A 21951-nucleotide genomic window follows, 5' to 3' on the forward strand; every position below is an offset into this window, starting at 1 on the left:
ACTGTCGTTTGCGTTATACTTAATGCCACATGCTGCTTATGGGAAGTAAAATTCCTTTTCCATGAAATTTTGCTCAATGTTTTAGCCAAAATTAGGTAAGAGTTTGAAAATTATTCCTACAATAATTGACGAAGACCAAATTTCTGTTTTACATCTTGCGTTAATTTTTCTTTTCAAACAAGGATCAAACATGAATAAGTCTATTATGATTCGATTAAAAACGAATTCAAATAAATTTTTTCAATGATTTACGTCTGCCTATTAGGAGAACACAAGTTAAAAGTTTCAATTCATTTGATTAAGGTCCTGCAAAGAGAAATAATAAAACTTGACGGGTTCTCCTTGAAAATTCTTGAAAAGTTGGGGGATGAAAGTTGAAATTGTAGAGTATGTTCACTCTACCTGAAGCGCGTGAATCATTCAATCAAAACCCTCAGCATGGACTCATCCTACGTTCTCTGATGCGTAGCTGAGAAATATCGCCGGAAGTTCACAGGAAATAAGTGGCGGCGGTGCGTGGCTCTTGTTGGATACCAAGCGGAGATAAGATGCCGGAACATCCGTCTGCAGACTCATCAGCCACCGACAACACCGTAACCGTCAAGCGTTATGCTCCTCCCAATCAGCGGTATCAGAATAATCTTATCATACGAATCGCTCTTTCTAAATCTGGACATATTTCATTGAATTTCTGAATTTGGATGTGTTTTATTGAATTGATTTAATGTGATATTGTCCTTTGTATCAGGAATCGTTCACTCGGCAGGCGAAAATCTGGAGGAGGTAACTAGTTTTGATAAAGCTAGACTATGTTAATTAATTGAGATTATGTTAAGCTTAATGCCTTAAATTTGCAAGGAATGTACTGTTATCACCAAGGCTAATCTCACTTAAATGATAAACACAAGTAAGCTAATAAAATCTGATTGTGTAATTAAATGGTGATCCGTGATCATACATACTAAAATCTGATTGTGTAAGTATCATACATCAGATCTTGCCTGTGTCGATTGCTCCAAGTTTGAAAGTGGGAAGTCTGGAAGCTGCGATGAAAGTTGAATTTCCGTGAGATGAGCTAACTCTAGTTGGAAATGAGAGTTGTAAGATTGTTTCCGTACTAGCTGCCAATCAGTGGAAGCTATCGTTTTGATCTTTTAAGCTAGTGTTATAAAGTTGATCACTTCAATGTAACTCCAAATATGTGGCTCTTATTATTATTGTAGCATCAACAAAGTATGCATCTCAGTACAACTGCTAATTTTTAGAAAATGAAGCAGTTTTCTTTTTTCGGTTTTGCTACGGACGCCTTCTATTGGATTTTATAAGTTTTTCTCTAGGGACACTCTGGTATCACGTGTCTTTAGCTGTGATCAACTAGTAGAATTGACCCTTCTTTAAGGTTATACATGGTAGATAACTACAAACTAAGCCAATGTCCAACCCCTGAGAAAACACAGGGGAGGGTAAATACTTCCTAGAATCTGAGTTGACCTATTGACATAGAATAAAATCTTTGAAGTGTGTGATACTCTCAACTGGTCGATTAGTTTTATGTGAGGTATGTTTCGAAGAAATAGATAACTTGTGTTCTTCGCCTATGGATTTTTGGCTGGATTTAGTCTTCTATACTAGGAATCTAGATCGACCTTTCTCTAATGGTTTAGTTTACAGATCGACTTGAAAGAGCTAGCAGCTATGCTAGTGATGGAGAGAAGAACCAAATGAGTGCAGCTAAGTCTGTATCTGATGCTGGCGTCAATCGAGTGAATGAGTATCCTCCAACAAAGTTAATACCGCTACAAGGATGTTGTACAAGCGAAGCTTTTCAGCTACTGAATGACCGTATGTTTTTTTAATCAAATCATGAGCTCCTAATATTATCAATTCCGTTATCTATTTAATCACTTCTATCTCAATTACATTGTCATACCTTCCATATCCTTTACAGTTCTCCCATATTATGATAATAATTAGGTTACCAGCTTCCAGTCTTTTGCATTAACATTGTATGATACCTCTAGTTACTATGATAAAAAAGTCACAAGTGAGAATGATGATGAAGCTTCATCTTTTTTTTTCCTAAGGTTGGGCGGCTGCTCTGAATGCTCACAATAATTTATCAGAAGATTCTCGTGGTAAGTTAAAGGGTGCCTCTCTACTAATCAATTGCTCTGATTTCTTACTTGAGTTGCTATGTAGAGAAGTTGTTTGGGATACTTTTTTGCCACGTTTCACATTTCAATTTGTGTTGGAAATGTATATTTTGTGAACATATATATTCACTGCATCATTCATCTATTCTGGTGCTTCTTTTGAAGGTAACATCATATATTCTTTTGGATGGTATGTTGAACAGTTCTAAGCCTGGAATGTGTCTGAGTTTTTGTTTTGTATCATATCATCCACCTCCTGGTTATCCTGAGACCTAAATGCTCACACTTCTAATAAAAGTAATAAAATTGACCCTCATTCATCTCAAAAAGAAAAAATGTTAAAAACTTCTAAGTATGCTTCGAGTATCCTTTCTGGGATTGAGTTCTTATGTGTACTAGCTTCATTCTGACTGGGTAGTAATGCCAAGTTTGAATGACCTGCCTGGATTTTAGCCTTTATCATCTTATATGGTAATGCCAATTGTCGAAGTCCTTGAGTCTAAAATAGGCTTAGAGCAACAAAATGGAATTGTAGGAAACCTACTGATATCATTCTACCACTTTGATTTGGGTTATTTCTTTGTATCATTGAGTAAGTCAGCACATTCTTCTGCGAATCTAGCTTTGATTGTATGGATGAAAACTGCATTGTAGTTCTCGGTGTTAAAAAGGAGTGCAGAAAGTATTGAATTTGTTATCATCTGTTTAATGCGATCATTGTCTTTAGCTTAGTCGTATATTACTAACTAAGCTTTGATGACTGTGCGGCGTAGGTCAGAAAGAATTCCTAGGAGACATTGAGCATAAATAAATCTCACTTCTATTTGTAATGGACTATGTTTTCAAATAAAATAACAAAAGACACATCTACATGTTTTTTTTAATTTTTTTAATCATATATAATATTGGATTGTCCTACAAAGGTAGGGGTAAGGTCTGTGAATATCCTACCCTCCCCAGACCCCACTTGTGGGATCACACTGGGTATGTTGTTGTATGTGTAAATATTGGATTAAGATGAGCTTAAATAGAGCAAAAATGAATAGTAAGGGTTCATATAGTTGCAACTTGCTTGTGATTGAAGTATTATTGTTGTACTCTTCTGATCACAACTAATTTGGCTGTCGTTCTATTTACCCAGAAAGGCCTGTAATGTACACAAAAAGATCACCTTGGGGGCATCCTATGCTTCCACATCAAGTAAGAGGCGGTCTGCTTATTCTCTCCCCCCTTCCCTTCCCAGAGTCAACTTTCGATAAATACTGAACATTTATCTTTTGTTTCCAGTTGATGTCACAAACAGGAGCTGAATCTTCTACTGGCCAGAAGGATTTTCTAAGCAAACTTCAGATGGCTATGCTCAATACACATGTCAATTTCGATGCCTAAATGCTACCCATCAAGTGGTCAAAAACTAAGTTAGGAGTTTCAGAATTATTTGCAATGCAATGTTAGATACCTGTTATCAGCCATCATCAATCCTGAGTAACTACTACGTATTTAACCTGTTGGAAAAAACTCTACTTGTGCATCATTTAGAAATTGTAATTCTGTACCTTTCCACAATTTTTCTGTTTTTATGTTATTTACACTTTTAAAAAAAAAGTTATGGTGGTGTTGGGGCCAGCTTGTGTGAACTTTTGACTATTTCACCAGGTATGTATTATCTCCGACTAGCACTAGAACAAACATCCAATAACTCTGCCCATCAAGTTTAGGCAGACAGCGAGTAATTGTCTACCGAATATTTTTTTTTAGTCTATGATAGAATTTTGAGCTCTGGTCTTCTATGGTTTTCGCTCACTTCATTGAAGTTAGGTAACGCTCACAGGCGTATGATGCACTAATAACATGAAGAGGGAAGAACCCTCTCCAACTGCGAAAACAGCGTTCAGAAATACAAACCAAAGTTGGCAAATTGTGGACAAATGGTACATTTTACTGTTATCAAGTGAAACTTAATATATCCAGTTAATTTTACATTAAACTGTCAAGGGAATGCATACACAAAAACCTCTTCTCCTCAGCTATAGGCTAAGATATATATTATAACTATCCCTCAGTCCCAGGTCGACGTTTTGAATTCCACCAACCATGATTCTCCATTTCATTTCATCTTGCACAGTAAAAATCTATAGCTTTTTGGCACTCTTTATCATATACATATATATTCAGTAACTGGTATATTCGATCATAACTAACTTTTACAAAATATTGTCCAAATGACATGGATCAAATTGTTAGCTAAACCCCATTTTGAGGGAGATCTTTGTGGTCATTTATAGACATTGGTGATCCAAGAACTGAACCCTCATTTGAACGGGTAGAGCTATCTCTACCATACTTATGTCCCTTTTTCTTTTTCACCTTCTCAGCCCATTCCATAAGACAAGCTTGAACATGATTATCGAACATCGATTTCTTATAATGACTCCCCATCTATAATTTCATGTAAAAACAATATTAGGAGAAGGACATTCAGGTTTAAGTTTCATCGATTGGTTCGAGTAAAAACTCACCTGTGTAACTAGAGCATAAAGTGGCAGTGTGCTATAGCTGCATAAAACTTGAATGATTACCCTGGAAAAGATGAAAACCACCTTCATATATGAACGTTATAACAAAGAAAAGAAAAAGGTTCAATTGGATTCCTTTCGCTGAAAAATCACACTGTATATATAAGGTTATAAATAGAGGAGGGAGTAGTGAACTCTACCCTATGACAAGCCGAGGAATCACAAAGACATATTTTCCCATAATGCAGGAGTGAAAGCCATATTGGAACTATAAAAAGATAGAAAAAAACATGAAATTAGGAAAGGAACATTGAAAAATTGTATTGAACACTGAATTAGAATGGTGTTACTTGATTAGTAACTTACCAAAATCCAGAAGAAAAATGCTATTTCAAAAGCATTTTGGAAGAGAATAAAATGTATCAAGAAGAGGATGATTTGAGGGTTATCGAACCAAAAGTGATTATCAGATGGTGTTACAACCAATTCACCTTCTATGGCTACATGTTTCTCAGCAATTTCATGAGCTAACTGTAGAATCACATGCTCCAACTTTGTTCCCACAGCAAGCAGAAGCTGAAATAAAACACACGAAAATGAAGAACGAAAAAAAAAGCCTAAATTGACAGCTATCACTACAAGTGATCGTTTCCAGAATGTTAGTTTACAGATTTGGAGACTGAAACAATGGAAACTACATAAGTGAAATTTATGATAGGGTTACTCACAATAAAAGGAAAGAAAGCAATCCAGAAATATGTATGCCAACCTGCACAAGCATAATGATGTATCAGCCTTCACATCACAATAAACAAAAGCATGAAGCAACAATAGCATTTTAGTAGGATGCTGATTTAAGTAGGCTCTAGCATGAAATCGTAGCAGTGTGGCAAGGTTAACAAGTCTAGCTATTTCAAGTTTGAGCTGGGATATACCGTTAATGTTAAGCAACAAGAAAAGTATTACGAATATCCAGAGATACCAACTGCAAAACAAACAAAAGCAAAAGAGCGAAAAGTTAATTTGAAGAACCAGCAGTGAGAAACAACATTCTCAGAAAATGTCTTAGAGCTTTAGCATCATCCTATCACTTGCCTGATACCAACAACTGTTCTAAAATCGTCTTCCAGTGCACGTATCATGTACCTGTGAAAATTGAATCTTGGATTTCCCCTGCAATGTGTCTACACAAGGAATATGCTTTTACTCTATTATGTATAAGCCAAGTAAAAATCACTACATAGTAAAACAAGAAGCCAGTCTCTATCTAACAACTATGGCAAATGAACATATTTACCATAATGAATCCTAAACGAAGCGCTCTGTAGTCTGATTCGTTGACAGAAGCATAAAATTGCTTGAAGAAAGAATGCTGCAAATTTTCACCAAAACACAGTAAGTTAGTTAATTAATACTAATACGAATTGGAGAAGAAGATGATCATATGAGTCCATCGCGAGTCATTTGAGAACATAATGTCAAAACAATCAGACAATAGAAGTTTTTTTGGCACATGTGGAAATACAAAGATGCCATATTGTTCGCGGAAAATGGGGAGGGGAAGTGCTTACCACCCAACCCAAAATGGCTGATTGTCTACCCATACCCTGAAATCGATTCCTGATGAAATCATGTTCATAGACATGAGTAACTGTTGGTTTCAGATGAGCTGCAAAATGGAACATCAATATTACTAGTAGCTTTACATTTCAACCATTTACTTAATTCCTTTCCTCTTTAGTCATACCATGTTCGGATTCATAATCATCTTTTACGATTGCATCCTCCCATTGCTTCCATTGACGTATCTAGGCCATTATTAGAAAGTTCACAAACAATGAATCAGCCTGAAAGACAAAGTAAAAGAAACTTAAGCAGAAAAGCTTAGTAACTGACCTTTGCTCCTCCAAATACAATAGTCAGAACAGAGAATGTCACATGCACAATAGCTAGGACAAATATAAAAACATGAAGGTGATGCAACGCCTCAAGAGATAGTAACGGAACCTTATTCTGAAAAAACAACGAAAAGTATTAGTATATAAGAATTAAACACAAGAATATCACATAAACACCAATGTTTGAAGTCATATTGTCTAATATAAAAGGAAAAAATTGCTAAATGAATTTTTTAAAGACAAATACAGGGGGGGTGAGCCTAAGTTACTGGATTCTACCAAACTCGTAACTTGCAAACTAACAAGAAACAGATATAACAGAACATCGCCAAAGCAAAGTATATAGCTGGAAGTTAAGAGCAATGACTTAAGTACTTTATGATGGCAGTAACCCTCAGCAGTCATTGTTTCTTCGGCAAGCAAATGTCGTTGATGGTGAGGACCAGCATGATAGTGAACCGTCTGATTGTTAACATGAGGCTCTTCATGAGGCGGAGGTGGAGATGGAGTTGGAGATGAAAATGAAGTATGCTCCAACGGTAACGCGCAGGGAAGTAAGTGTGTTACAACACGAGGAGGCACACAAATTTCGACAATGCGACTTTGAAATACTGTTAACAGCAGGGAAATAAACCCCAACAGCATCAACTCTGCACATAATACACATTCACAAAATAGTTGTTCATATATAAATGCAACCTTACTCGATCAATGTTGTATATTTTCGAACCTTCTTTAACTTTCTGTAGGGCTTCATAGAGATGCTTTTGTTTCTTCCTCTTCAGACGCTGCACCAGTAGCAAAGCCAGAGATTTCGTTAAGAGTGTTCAAGGTTCAATACATATGTATGAAAATAATTTTGACCTATATACCTAATTAGTAAAGTATAATTTTCTGATGAAATATGTTTAACTGACCACCTTTCACTCTATGTTGCTAAGCTATGTATTAGTTGCATATATAACAAAATAATGGAACTTGAGCAAACCAACGACCAATAATAACAATCACATTTCAAAGCCTAAACAAGTTCGGATCCGCTATATGAATATATTCGTTATACCGTTCCACTTGTAAACCATTTCATAACATGGAGAAATAGAAAATGAAAAATAAAAAGATGGAATCTTAGCCAAATGTTGAAATTCAAATTAACTGCAAAGAAAAGAGAGAAAACAAAGACATTATGTTTCATAAAGATCCTGTTTTTATTATTGTTATTGTTATATATATATATATATATATATATATATATATATTGATTTCTTAACAATAGAGAGATTCAAACATGACAATAAAATGCAATAAACTCTTTTAAGAAAAAAACACCCGTGCACTAAGCTTCAACTATGCACATGGTCCAAGAAAGGACTAGACCACAAGTACAAACCTTACCCAGCATTTTTGCAAAAATCTTTTATATAACCATATTGCACATTCATATGACAAATAATTATAATATCCGACAAATTGTTAATTTTTTTTAGAATAGAATAAAAATATACCTTCCCAGCATAATGGATGAGACGTTCAACAGCTAGAGAAATTGAAACAATGACGGTGCATACAGCAGCAACCACCCATGTTGGTGTAAATTCCAATGAACCTTCATCCTCTCCACCTCCATCCATATATTATTTTTTCTTTATTTTAAGTTCTGGTAAATTATTTCATGAAAGACAAATATGATAATTAATTATATATTAATGAAATGAAACAGAGAAAAACGAATCACACCCACAATAAATTGGGGGAGTGATTATGTAATGATTGATGATCAAGAAAAGAAATGAAGAATTTGGAAGAAAATTGCCAAAAAAGAAGAAGATATGGTTATATTTTCCCACAACGTGGTTTGCATGAATGATGTTTGATGTGTTTTATTAATTTCGTTGTCATGAAATGATATTAATATGTGTCTCTCGTTTTATGAGGTTTATAAAGGTAGGTATTAATTTAATTTTAAAAAATTGCGATTGAAATATTATCACACCTATTACATTTTATAATATTTAAGTTACGTTTATAGTCTTTTTAGACCGTTCCAAAATAAATCACACACTTCAAATTGATCGTGTAAAAACTATTTTTTCAACTCTTTTGATAACGTGAAAAAAAGAAGAAGCTATGGATGTATAGTGGCCAAATTTGAATATGACTAACTTTAGGTTTTCTATTTCATTCATAATGAGAAGCTTTTATAATTAGATACTAAATATTTGGATCGCACAAATTAAATACGTGTTTAAAATTACAAGTTTCAAAAAACTTGATTAGTACATTTTAACTTGTTTAGAATTGAAGCGAATGCATAATAAACTTTGATAACTAGTGAATTATATCATAAATTGAATAGTTTTTAGTCAACCTACAACAACTCTATTTCTTTATTCGAATTGGGGACCTAACGTAAACAAGCTCAACAGGTGGAGTTATTGAGTTAACAAGTTGCTGGCCCAAAAAGATTTTAGCTTGGATCCTTTAAAGGTGGGGTCATTTGCACTTTTCCCTGGTCATTAATTTATGTCCCTCGTAAGTCGTAAAAGCAAAATTTATATTTCTGCAAAGTACTCAAATTGGATTCTCAATGGTGCACCAAAAGGTAACAACGGAACTCACTACGGAAGAAAGAAGAAACTACAGACGTTTATACGATGTTTGTTTTGATTGTTATTTAACCATCATTGTATCATATTATTTAAATCTATCTTAGATAACGATGACAAGTCTCATTTTGTGTAACCATCAATTTGGTGTGATCATATCGTTACCTTAATATCTTAATATTTTTTTATTTTGTGTAACGATTGATATGGTGTAATTACATCGTTACTTTAATATTTTCTATCTTCGACGTAATTTAGTTATCTTCTATAATATTTAGGACTTTAGTAAACTTTGAGAATTACATTCAACTAAATTAAGTAATTGGGTTTAGTTGGGTTTGTTAGGCCGGGTTAGAAGAATTTAATTGTGACCAGATTCAAATTACGTAGGACAATAAAGGCGAGGAGAGTGGAGTTGATGATTCAATGATAAATATGTGCCTAAAGTTGAATGATAAAAGTATTTTTGTTTACAAAGTATGACGAGGAGCAAATATGACACTTTTTCATGAATACAATATTTTACAACTTAAATTGTAATATATTATACACTTCATTCTTATTATATGCAATTTTTTATATTAAATTGACACAATACGTAACCACCATCCAAATAGTGTAAAAGAGCAACTTTCATAAAACGTATCTGCAGAATGTATTTGTCTCTCCTTCTCTAATGTTGGAGTAAATGGCCTAAAACATTGTTCATTTGTACGTCAAACTTAAGTTACATCCTAATGCTACCAAAATAAACAAGTCATAAAAATATGGAGCAAAAAATATAGCATAGGACTTGCTCAATACAATTAATTTGTTTAGTGTGGTTTGTATGCTATTACATTGAAAAGGGAGACGGGATTATCAAGATTGTGATTGCGAGCTCCCTTGTCAACAACAACAAAAAAAAAAACATCCATTTCAATGACATTACTATTGGATCAACTCCCTCCTACATACATGGTTTGATCCATCCTTAGATGAAAGGAAAGGGTAACAGATTGCGTTACTTTTAAAAATAGTTCTATATTACAAGATAAGATAAGATAAGATTTGTGTATATTTTATTGTCTTCAACCCAATTTACTAGTAACGTCAAATACCAAATTGAAGACAATAAAATATACACAAATCTTATCTTATCTTGTAATATAGAACTATTTTTAAAAGTAACGCAAGTTTAAAGAAAATAGAGTGTTAGCAAACAATTCTTTTAATTAAGGTATGCATCTTTATCTGATTTTTAGGTTTGTTTGCTGATTTTGTTTTTGTTTAAATCTTTCAAAAAATTTGTTGTTTAGTTGAGTAGTAACTTCTTCAATATCATTAGGGTTTTGGATACCGTGAACATCTAGATTATTTTTTTAATTAAGGTATGCATCTTTTTCTGATTTTTAGGTTTGTTTGCTGATTTTGTTTTTGTTTAAATCTTTCAAAAAATTTGTTGTTTAGTTGAGTAGTAACTTCTTCAATATCATTAGGGTTTTGGATATTGTGAACATCGAGATCTCTCTCTAATGGCCTAATCTAAGAGGATTACAAGAGGTATCCAACTTAATCATCATTTTTCTAGCGATTTTCATCTTTTAATCTATGTAGTACTCAAGGAATGGCAGATAACGTTGGATCGGCGGCTAAAATGATGGAAGAGAGACGATCTAAGAATATACATGACCCAATCCATATGCAAGATCTTTCTCAAGTTAAGAACAAAACTGTAGGATCTTCGTCTATCAGTGGAAAACTCAAAAAAGGATGACAAAAACCAAATAATTGATGAAGAGATATTTAATTATATTTATGGATTTTAAGTTTATTGAATATATTACCATTACAATATTTGCATGTTCAGTTGAAGTTGTTAAAAACACAAAAAAATGAATTTTCTATTAGATTAGAGTATCTGTAACAACTATCTTTGTATTCAAAATTCAAAAAGTATGTGTATTGATTTAGAATAGTGTTGCTACTGTCGATGGATAATGTGGACTGTTGATATGGATATTGTATTTCTTAATTATTATTTTTGTTTGTGTTTATGGACGGTTAGTTTTGATATTAAACCCACATATTAATTGGATTCATCATATATATGTATCCTTTTCTAGTTATGAACATTGTAGAGTGTTGTTTGTATTCAGTCAATTAATGATGCATATTTACTTTGTCTAAGTTGTATTCATTTTTAAGATTGTTGATGTTATTTCAGATTGTATTCATGCTATATTACTTGATGTTTNGTTACTTTAATATTTTCTATCTTCGACGTAATTTAGTTATCTTCTATAATATTTAGGACTTTAGTAAACTTTGAGAATTACATTCAACTAAATTAAGTAATTGGGTTTAGTTGGGTTTGTTAGGCCGGGTTAGAAGAATTTAATTGTGACCAGATTCAAATTACGTAGGACAATAAAGGCGAGGAGAGTGGAGTTGATGATTCAATGATAAATATGTGCCTAAAGTTGAATGATAAAAGTATTTTTGTTTACAAAGTATGACGAGGAGCAAATATGACACTTTTTCATGAATACAATATTTTACAACTTAAATTGTAATATATTATACACTTCATTCTTATTATATGCAATTTTTTATATTAAATTGACACAATACGTAACCACCATCCAAATAGTGTAAAAGAGCAACTTTCATAAAACGTATCTGCAGAATGTATTTCTCTCTCCTTCTCTAATGTTGGAGTAAATGGCCTAAAACATCCTTCATCATTTGTACGTCAAACTTAAATTACGTCCTAATGCTACCAAAATAAACAAGTCATAAAAATATGGAAGCAAAAAATATAGCATACGACTTGCTCAATACAATTAATTTGTTTAGTGTGATTTGTATGCTATTACATTGAAGAGGGAGACGGGATTATCAGGATTGTGATTGCGAGTTCCCTTGTCAACAACAACAAAAAAAAACAAAACATCCATTTCAATGACATTACTATTGGATCAACTCCCTCCTACATAACATGGTTTGATCCATCCTTAGATGAAAGGAAAGGGTAACAAATTGCGTAATCGAAGGCGTAACCAACAATTAAAACGAAACTCATGGTGATCTGTTAAGGAAAAAGAAACAAGAAGATAAAATAACAAAGTGCACTCACATAGCCATCCCACTGTAGGGGTTGACCCCGTCTTGTGCTGAAGTGTCAACAGGAAAATTTCGAGAGAATTTCAAAGACACATTTAGAGAGAGTGGCTCTCTCGTAACTCCAATGATTGCCATTCCCAATTCTTCATTAGTTACACGACAGATGGCTACAAACGTTTCATTATCCAGGTAAACCAAAAGTGGAATATAAACTAAGTATTTAGGATCCAAAAAAAGTTGCCAAGTTAATTCTCCTTCAAGACTATTCGATTGAAACCATCTCTTCTGAACATAATCATACCCATATAAGCACAGGTCAATACAAAGTTGAGTCACATACAACCGCCTTGATATTTTTGACAATATAGAATAGAGTTTCACCACCGGCACATTGTTCGAACAGATCAGATCCTGTCAATTTCATGTTAGGATGATGTAATTCCACTTCGTGAATCCACTTCTCCTCATTGAGATCATAAAGGAGCAAAAGACCAGTGAATACTGTATAAAAGACTGGTTGTTTTATCCATAACAGCATGGATTCCAAAAGCAGAAAGGCTTTCATCAATATTACTCCTATGTTGTGTGAGTTTGGGCAGGTAAGTCCATGTTTGGGAGTCAAGATTGTAATATTCACCCAAATATGTCCAATCAGGGTTCTCACATTTGTAGTCGGGTATAACCTTATGGCCACTGATGACATAGATCTTCCTACCGAAGGCAAACACAAATGGATTATATACCAGCGAAGATTCCTGTGAGGTAATATGAGTTCCCAGGTAGAATTAGAATTTGTGGTTGGAGTAAATTTATTCAAGTTCATACCGACGGTGAATGGGCTGTATTCTCCCTTCATTCCTCCGATGCATTCATCAATAACGGTCCACCCTACCGACTTTTCAGTGGTGAAATTGGCAATCGAAGAAAGTCTTTCCGGCAAGCAATTTAAATCAATCCTATAGTATTCAGCGAATCGATTGCAGAAATAAATCACTCCTCGATAACCGGCGCCGATTTCCATTGAAACTGAATTAGGCGAAGAGATACGATACTTGTCTAGGGTTTTTATGCTAATTTTTTTTCCCGGTAAATCACACCAACCACTAGTTATCTTTGAATATATTGTATTTGCCTCCAAATACATTATACATAGCGAATATATCTCGTCCGTCTTTCTTTATTTATGTTTCACAATGAAAATTTTATATCCATATATCCAAAATAAATTTCATCTAATAAATTCGATATCAATTTCGTTAGTATATCTGAAATCAATTATCTAATATATTTTCATATCATAATATTCTATAAATTATCAAAAGGTTGTAACCGTAAGTTCCCTTGTCAACAAATATATATATATATATATATATATATATATATATATATATATATTTGAATGACATTACTATTGGATCAACTCTCTTCTATGTAACATGATTGGATCCATTCTTAGATGAAACACAATGATATTGAAAATTGTTAAATAGAATGTATAACCATCGAAATACACTATTTTCTCCAAACAAAAAAAAAGATAATCGAGCAAATTCTCTTCTTTCAAGCATAGACCCTTCATACTTAAATGAATCTTCTTTCCAAAGTTTCATGTTATTATTTCCTATGTTTAATACGATAGTAACAAAATCAATAAATAATCTAGAAACACATTAAACATACTACCTCCGTCCCTATTTACTTATCAAAATTTTCTAATTTGATTCTCTTTTGATTTGTCATTTTTGACAAATCAAGGAAGAAATTGTTTTTCCCCTATTATACCTTCAATTTATTAATATTGACTTAATGTATTTGAAAAATGTAATAAATATCTTTGAAAACCTATATATTAATAGGGATAGAATGATAAACTCGATATATATTTAATATGTGTGTCAAATTAAAATTTAACAAATAAAAAGGAATAAAGCGGGTAATTTTCATGTCTTTTAAATTAATACAAAATTTTATGATTTTATTGTATAGTAATGCATAAGAATGCATTATACAAAAAACTAACAACAATTTGTTCTTGAATATCATTTCTCACACGAATACATGTACAGTTATTACCATAAATCTTCGGCATATCAAATTTTTTTCATTACTCAATCAAATAATTAAGATGGTGTAAGTTTGTGATACACGAGGAGTTGATTCAACACAACACATATCAAATATCAAATAAACAAAGATAAATGTTATAAACTTACTGGTTTTTTTTTTAGAGGCATATCCCAATCCGATGTAAATATGACGATCTCCAAAAATCTTCCACATGCCAGGTTTTTTAGTGTCATTCAACCAATTGCTGAAGGGAAGTATCTTTTTCACAATAACAATTTCTTGCCTTTTTCCCTATCTCCTAAGACCAAGTGGCTTTGTGACATAGGAAGACTTAATTTGGCACAATACATTAAATAATTTTTCAGCATCTCCAAAATTCTGATAGTGTAGTGCACCAGCGTTGATCGATAAGTCAGAATTGCTAAATACAATTTGCAATTCCATAAAGTCCATGTATACTTGAGTTTGTCATTTACTTGAATTGATTCGCGAAGTGGTTCAATAATTCTTTTAATAGGTCAACTTCAAATTTTGAATATTTATGACATTTTAATTTCAACCTCTTTTGAGTTTCAAGTTTAATTATCTAACAAAAATTTTCTATTATTTAAAAATAATTTATAGATATATATGGCTGCTAAAAAATATATAATATATTGTGTTATGTCAAATCATCATGGTTCACGAAATGACATATAGGCTAAGCTATTACGAGCTTAGAAATTTAAGAGATCAAATTGGGCTAGTTTATTATTTTAATAGATTAAAAATACAAAGTCTAATTCAACATTATATGGGTTGCGAATTATGTCAGATCAATTTATTATTTTAAAAATAATAAATGTTAGTGCACTAAAATACAAGATATATATAAACACTAAAAAATGTATAATATATTGTGTTGTATCAATTCATCATTGTTCACAAATGACATGATTTAAAAAAATCAGAAGAAAATCAGGTAGAAGGATGGTTTTTGTGAAAAAAGAAATATTTAGATAGTATTTAATCAAGTAATAAAGAAAAAGATGATATGTAGAAGATTTATGTATCAACAGTATCCAATATTTTAAAATTGAAAATAAAGTAAAAGGTACAAACAATCTTGAAGATTGAGACTTTAACTGTTAATGTTAGTGCACTAAATTATATGATATGGTGTCGAATCAACTCCTTAGGTATAAACAGGAAAAATACACCATCCGTCTCTATTTACTTATTAAATTTTTTAATTTGATTTTTTTTTTATTTGTCATTTTTGACAAATCAAGACGGATAATTTTTATTGATAAGTGCTATTTTTATTGATGCATTCAAAGATAGTTCTATATTACAAGATAAGATAAGATAAGATTTGTGTATATTTTATTGTCTTCAAACCAATTTACTATTAACGTCAAATACCAAATTGAAGACAATAAAATATACACAAATCTTATCTTATCTTGTAATATAGAACTATTTTTAAAAGTAACGCGAGTTTAAAGAAAATAGAGTGTAAACAAACAATTCTTTTAATTAAGGTATGCATCTTTATCTGATTTTTAGGTTTGTTTGCTGATTTTGTTTTTGTTTAAATCTTTCAAAAATTTTGTTGTTTAGTTGAGTAGTAACTTCTTCAATATCATTAGGGTTTTGGATATTGTGAACATCGAGATCTCTCTCTAATGGCCTAATCTAAGAGGATTACAAGAGGTATCCAACTTAATCATCATTTTTCTAGCGATTTTCATCTTTTTAATCTATGTATTACTCAAGGAATGGCAGATAATGTTGGATCGGCGGCTAAAATGATGGAAGAGAGACGATCTAAGCATATACATGACCCAATCCATATGCAAGATCTTTCTCAAGTTAAGAACAAAACTGTAGGATCTTCGTATCAGTGGAAAACTCAAAAAAGGATGACGAAAACCAAATAATTGATGAAGAGGTATTTAATTATATTTATGGATTTTAAGTTTATTGAATATATTACCATTACAGTATTTGCATGTTCAGTTGAATTATGGGGTCCACTATTCTTTAAGCTCATCATATCCAAAAATAAAAATCTGAACATCATTCTTCTTCAACTTCGAGCATTTTTCTTCTAAATTGAAAATTTTATCAAAATTATATCTCTCAAAATTAGAAATTGGCAAAAAGAAAATTTGCTCAAATATTTTTGTTAGAAAATTTGAATCGCTAAGTACAAATATAATTAAATTTATATATATTCAAAATGATTTTTGTAAAAAATATTCGAAATGATGTTCATGTTTGAATGTACTTTAATACAATTTTAAAAGTGAAAATTGAGTTAAAAATAGGTATTCTAAATAAATAAATAATTTTTATGTTTAAATGGATACTAAAAGTAGATGTTAAAAAGAAATGAATTAGCAAGACGAAAATTTTAAAATACGATAAATGAAAAATGGTTTAATCCTATGATACAAATATTTAATTTTGACTATTCATATCTTAGGTAATTATTTAACCATAAAATAAATATTTTTATTTATATTATAAAAATATAAGGAGTAATTGAATTGGTTTTCAAAATATTATATTCCTTCAATTTTATAATATACGAGTCAAAGCAGGAAAACACAAACAATCAATAAACATTATAGTAGGTCAAGTGCGCTTAAAGTTAACAACAATGCCAAATAGGGACACAATCGTGGAGCTCTAAGTTGGAACTCAATATGATAGCCAATAATGTGATAGTATAAAATCAGTTTGTCAAACATGGCTGAGTTCATAATTTAGACCAAAGACCTTTTTACATCTAAAATCCAAGAATCACTTTCCACTGGCAGGTAACACCACATCTTAGGAATCATAATTATGAGATCACAGTTTCATTCACTGTCACTTTTTAGACTTGGAGGCTTTGAATATGTGCTCCTTGAAGTATTTGAGTTCAGCTATGCTCTCCTTAATGTCATCCATAGCTCTGTGCTTGTTTTGCTTTTTAGGAGCCTTCCTGTTGTCTAATTCAAAATACCAGCAAAACACAACATGTAAAACTCCCCAACCTAACTGATGTATACATTGGATAGATCAGATAACCCTAAAAAATGCAGTGTAGTTTTACCTCTTGGATACCAACGAAAACACAGTGCCTTTACGCTGCTGACGTCAACAAGTACATGCGAAAACAAACTTGCCAAATTTGGCATAAACTTCTGTAACAAATAAATTAGAAAGAGAAGAGTGAATAACTGGTGATGTTATATGCCTCAACGATGAAAGGCTGACTATAGTAAGAAATATAGAATAATCCTGAAGTTCAGTGGAACGACCACCTAAAAGATATAGTAACCACATGCATCTATTTGTAGAATAGTTCCTCAAAATGGTATCTATAGATTCAGACAAACGCACACCATACCTTCAGAAAAAGAAGATCCGTATAGATTGAATTGCCTGCGAGCAGTGGTGTATACGTCCTTATATTTCTCTTGACAAATTCAACAACCTGCACGATGTGAGGGAAAAAGGAATATTAATCCAAGAAGCCAACTTGTAGAACCCAAGGCACATGAGGAATGTATGTGAATAACATGCCATCTTATTAGGCAAAAGGGCGAGAAAGGTGTGGATGTCTGTGGGTTCTTTTAAATCCAGAATTGTCATGCAGCTCAATCATGGCAACAATATCAAACATATAGCTAAAAACTTGGTACGTGATAACATTCTAAATCTAAATTCATTTGAATAAATCATGTGATCCTCTTAGTCTGAAAGCAAAGGAAACTGTCCACGACAGAAGCATATTAGAAACTCTTCGAGGACTGCCTTAAAGCTTGTCAAACAAGCTTAAAAACATTTTTTGGGTTTATTAAAGGGAATATGATACCTGCTTCTCGGCTTCTTCTTCAGTGATGGTACTCTCGAGCACCTTCTGAGTCAAACCTAAATCATATTAAGTTTCATCTTTGAAGTAACATTAGAATCAACAAAATGTACTCTATAGTGAAATGCTAGTCGTATTTCTCATGAGGCAATCCTACAACCTCATGCATACACATTAAGCCACTTACCACTTGCTGCATGATGGCTCTGACACCATTCTCCCATATTGTCCAGACACTCCTTGGTTTGATGTATAACTAAATCAGGACCCTGTTTTTGAAAGCACAAAATGAATTCCTGTTGGTAGAAGGATGAGAAAATATTGAAGAGATATATAGGACGCACAAGTGATCATGCACGGCAAAATTCTAATGATAGAGAAGGTAGACAAAATTCTGTAAATTACAGAGAGGGATAATACCACCCTAGAGCAAACTCAGCAAAGTGGAGAAGGAATTTTTATCAGCCAATTGGCATTATGGTGATAAGTACCATATACATTACTTTAGATCTCTCCTCCTAACTTCGAACTATACTGTAATATTCAATCATTATGATGTTAACAGAGTGCAAAACTAGAATAGAAATATGGGATAAGTTAGAAAGGTGAGACAATTTTACCTCAATTGATTTGGTCAAGTTTCCATCAGTAATTATACAAGCAATCTCCAATATCCTTTCAACTTCAATATCCAAACCTACACAGGAAGGAAATGTCAAAAGAAAATTATACTACCAAATTTTCATCTTCAGAGTATTTTTGGAGATGTACAATGCTGCTATTGTTTGGTGCATCAGGATGTAAGATGAGCAAGACAATGTATGTGTCCAGCTTATGTTTGGATCAAGTTGATTGACCCTACAATTCTCCAGCTTACGTTTGAGATGTGGCCATATTTTCAATTTAATTGTATTGGCAACTCTATACTCAAGGGATTCTCATCCTCCAAGTCTATCTACTAAGCAAGTATTATGTGCCACCTAACATAATCCATGATCCATTGTTAGTGACACAATGATAGTTTAGAGATTAAGGACCTGAGGATTCCTTGGTATCCAAAAAGAAAATCTAAAGAGAGGTGAATCTGGTACAATTATTGAATGAAATTTGGCAGAACCCATATATATTAGGACAACGGAATTATTATCTTTCAGGATAACCAATAGCAATATCTATATTTTATGCAAATAGTAATTAAGGATGTCCAAAATATGTTAATTGATGTGCTTCAGTATGTGTCTTTAAGAACCAAACCAATTTCACGAGTCATGAACTAATAATTACCAGTCATCTCAAGGTCAATCCATACAAGTGGCAATTCGTACTCTCCTGAGTTGTCATCTTTTTCCTTGGCTTTACCTGCAGAGTTCACAAATTGTCATATTCTCACAGGGATAGTTAAATGTTTGAGTTTCTGGTACTAAATTTTTTGACACAGATTTTCTGGTACTAAATGAATACTGAGGACTGGGGATTAACTATTATTCCCTCCTTTTCCTATTGACCATTCAACTATTGAACTATTCTTTTTCAACACACCTATTGATCTACAAATCTTAGTATGATGCAGACACATATTTACAAATTCTGCTACCTAGCCATTACCTCTTCCATTTACTGTCTCAGTTTCCCCAAGAGTTTCTGTGTCATCCTGGCTATCGGCGACATCCAAATTCAGACATGAGAAGCCATTAGAGAGTTGATTCATTTTGTGAAAGCCTTTGATCATTAAGCTCCTAAGGAATGAAAAATAGGTTAATGTTGAACGATGATGTTTTTTACCTTAGGAGCTAAAATAAATAAATCAAAGAAAACACTTGTTTCTGAGAAGGTGAGTACTCTAACTTCTGAGACAGATCAACTTTTTAAGAATCACTGAGAAAATCATGCTTAGTTGCACTCATCATGTCAAGTTCCAGCATAGAGAACCCAAGTTAGTAATAAAGCATAAAATATAACACAACTCCTCCCATCACCATCCTGTTAATCATGAATAGGTCTCTGGAATACTCAATGCTTCTTCTCGATTGCACAAGAATATCCAGACAGATGGGAGAAGAATATTCACTGGCATGCTAAGAGAATGAGTTGACAAATAAAACACGAAAGAAGGGAGTACGAACAGCAGCAAACCCTTGGCTTATATCACCTTTCTATGTAGAATTATGCATATATTGTTTCGATAACCATGGTGTCCGGGTCAGCTTGCACACACCTTGACTAATTCCACAGAATACCTCCCAGGCTCCCACCATCAATAAGTGCCAAGTAACTTTGTCTACCGAGATTAGGACAAATGGAAAGAAATCAGCTAGTGCTTTTGTCTCTCTTGGGATTTGGACCTGAGAACTTAGCATATTTTGTTGCTTTTAAGATTTTTCTCTGCCTCGTAGAGCAGCTACATGTTACTGCTAGAACATGATTATGCTCCCTCATAGTCACACTATTTTACCTTACACTTGTTGTTTCCTTCGACAATCTATTTGAATTGATAGAAACTAAGCATTAACGTCCAACAACCAAAATCCACAGAGTACACAAAATCCAAAATGAATAAAAGGAGCTCGCTCTGCTGTCAGGAAGAGCCCTTGATCAATTGTCATTCAGCAATTGTATCACCACAAATGAAGATCTAGCATTACCAGGTGGACAAGGGTACTATAGCAAAGCCCCCTCAGCACAAGCGCAGAGGGTTAGATACGGTATGACAAAACCTATTTTGAAGGGTTACAAAAAGTTGTCCTATAAGAGACTAAGTAGAGAACAATGCTCTCTATCTTCTACTCGTATGCACATCTACTTATTCATCAACGTTTCTTTACTAAAATCATATCATATCATATATGACACTTCCTCAAAACCCGTATTCCCATCAGCTTTCGAGTAGGTAAAGAAGTTGAAGCTTAGTTACATCAGCTATTGGCTATACGCACACAAAAAAACACAAAGTAATCATAGGTGTGAAGCAGCTACAGCTCAAACCCTATATTTGTATTTAAAAATCCACTCAATATACATAAATAACTTATCAAGATTCAAGTAAACTACATTTTCTAGAATCCAAAACCCATAAACTCAAACTTCTAGTTCCATCTCTAGGTGCAGTGGTACTCTTTTTCTTATTTCTATTAACAGTACTCTGATCTCCCATCTACAACTACGAACTTAAAAAACTGAAATTCCTTATGGTGCTGAAGCCCCAAAATATTGAAACGTGAAAAAGATGAAATAAAACAAGAACTAAAAAAACAGTTTTTGATTCAAAATGGTAGTATGTCATTTTGTCAAACACATAATAATCATTCTGACATAGATACAAATAGTTGTATTTATGTATCTATACATATAGCTGTGAGAAAGAATAAGGCCGTGAGGAGGCGGAGGAAGGGGAGTTTACCGGCAACAGGGTCGTCGGAGGTGGCTTCAGTGCTCGAACACTGTTGACTGGTCAGAAAAAGACTAAAACGCAGAGACAGTACAATTGTAGTTATTTCTCCTTTGTTTGAACTGTGGGGGTAAAGTGGGCCGTGTGTCTTTTTCGGGTCATTCCCCCCAAATATCTGGTTTTTAATTTTTGTCCTCAAATTTGAGAATTTTTATTTTTTACCATTCGATTTAGTTAATAAATAAATAATTAAAATACTTTTGATATCAAAAATAACAAATAACTTTTCATAAACTATAAATTTACATTTTTATATCATAATAAATATATTTTGATATTGAAATAACAAATATTTTTTTACGGCATAAATTTTA

At 32.9% G+C, this 21951-nt stretch overlaps 3 protein-coding genes across 4 annotated transcripts; 1 reads left to right on the forward strand and 2 right to left on the reverse strand.

Moving 5' to 3' along the window:
- Positions 1-423: 423 nt before the first annotated feature.
- Positions 424-3719, forward strand: LOC125873106 (uncharacterized). The gene is made up of 6 exons (XM_049553981.1): positions 424-628; positions 749-783; positions 1672-1842; positions 2085-2135; positions 3295-3353; positions 3441-3719. The coding sequence occupies exons 1-6, from the start codon at positions 549-551 to the stop codon at positions 3540-3542; spliced, it is 498 nt and encodes a 165-aa protein (XP_049409938.1). The 5' UTR covers positions 424-548; the 3' UTR covers positions 3543-3719.
- A 637-nt stretch (positions 3720-4356) lies between these two features.
- Positions 4357-8349, reverse strand: LOC125873105 (MLO-like protein 1). The gene is made up of 14 exons (XM_049553980.1): positions 8073-8349; positions 7298-7355; positions 6943-7217; positions 6566-6682; positions 6417-6477; positions 6241-6338; positions 5967-6041; positions 5765-5853; positions 5605-5654; positions 5398-5438; positions 5036-5245; positions 4870-4937; positions 4673-4733; positions 4357-4592 (listed from the first exon to the last, which is right to left on the reverse strand). Exons 1-14 carry the CDS (start codon positions 8196-8198, stop codon positions 4398-4400), a joined length of 1524 nt encoding a protein of 507 aa, XP_049409937.1. The 5' UTR covers positions 8199-8349; the 3' UTR covers positions 4357-4397.
- Positions 8350-16959: 8610 nt separating this feature from the next.
- Positions 16960-21704, reverse strand: LOC125874910 (oligoribonuclease). 2 transcript variants are annotated; one of them, XM_049555960.1, is made up of 9 exons: positions 21590-21704; positions 19798-19928; positions 19477-19551; positions 18813-18889; positions 18380-18461; positions 18196-18251; positions 17728-17814; positions 17431-17521; positions 16960-17326 (listed from the first exon to the last, which is right to left on the reverse strand). In XM_049555960.1, exons 2-9 carry the CDS (start codon positions 19919-19921, stop codon positions 17205-17207), a joined length of 714 nt encoding a protein of 237 aa, XP_049411917.1. In that variant the 5' UTR covers positions 19922-19928; positions 21590-21704; the 3' UTR covers positions 16960-17204. The 2 variants fall into 2 exon arrangements, with proteins under 2 accessions (XP_049411917.1, XP_049411916.1); XM_049555959.1 differs by having other exon boundaries at positions 18380-18488.
- Positions 21705-21951: the final 247 nt, after the last annotated feature.

Source organism: Solanum stenotomum, chromosome 8 (assembly GCF_019186545.1).
Source record: "Solanum stenotomum isolate F172 chromosome 8, ASM1918654v1, whole genome shotgun sequence".
Taxonomy (NCBI): Eukaryota; Viridiplantae; Streptophyta; class Magnoliopsida; order Solanales; family Solanaceae; genus Solanum; species Solanum stenotomum.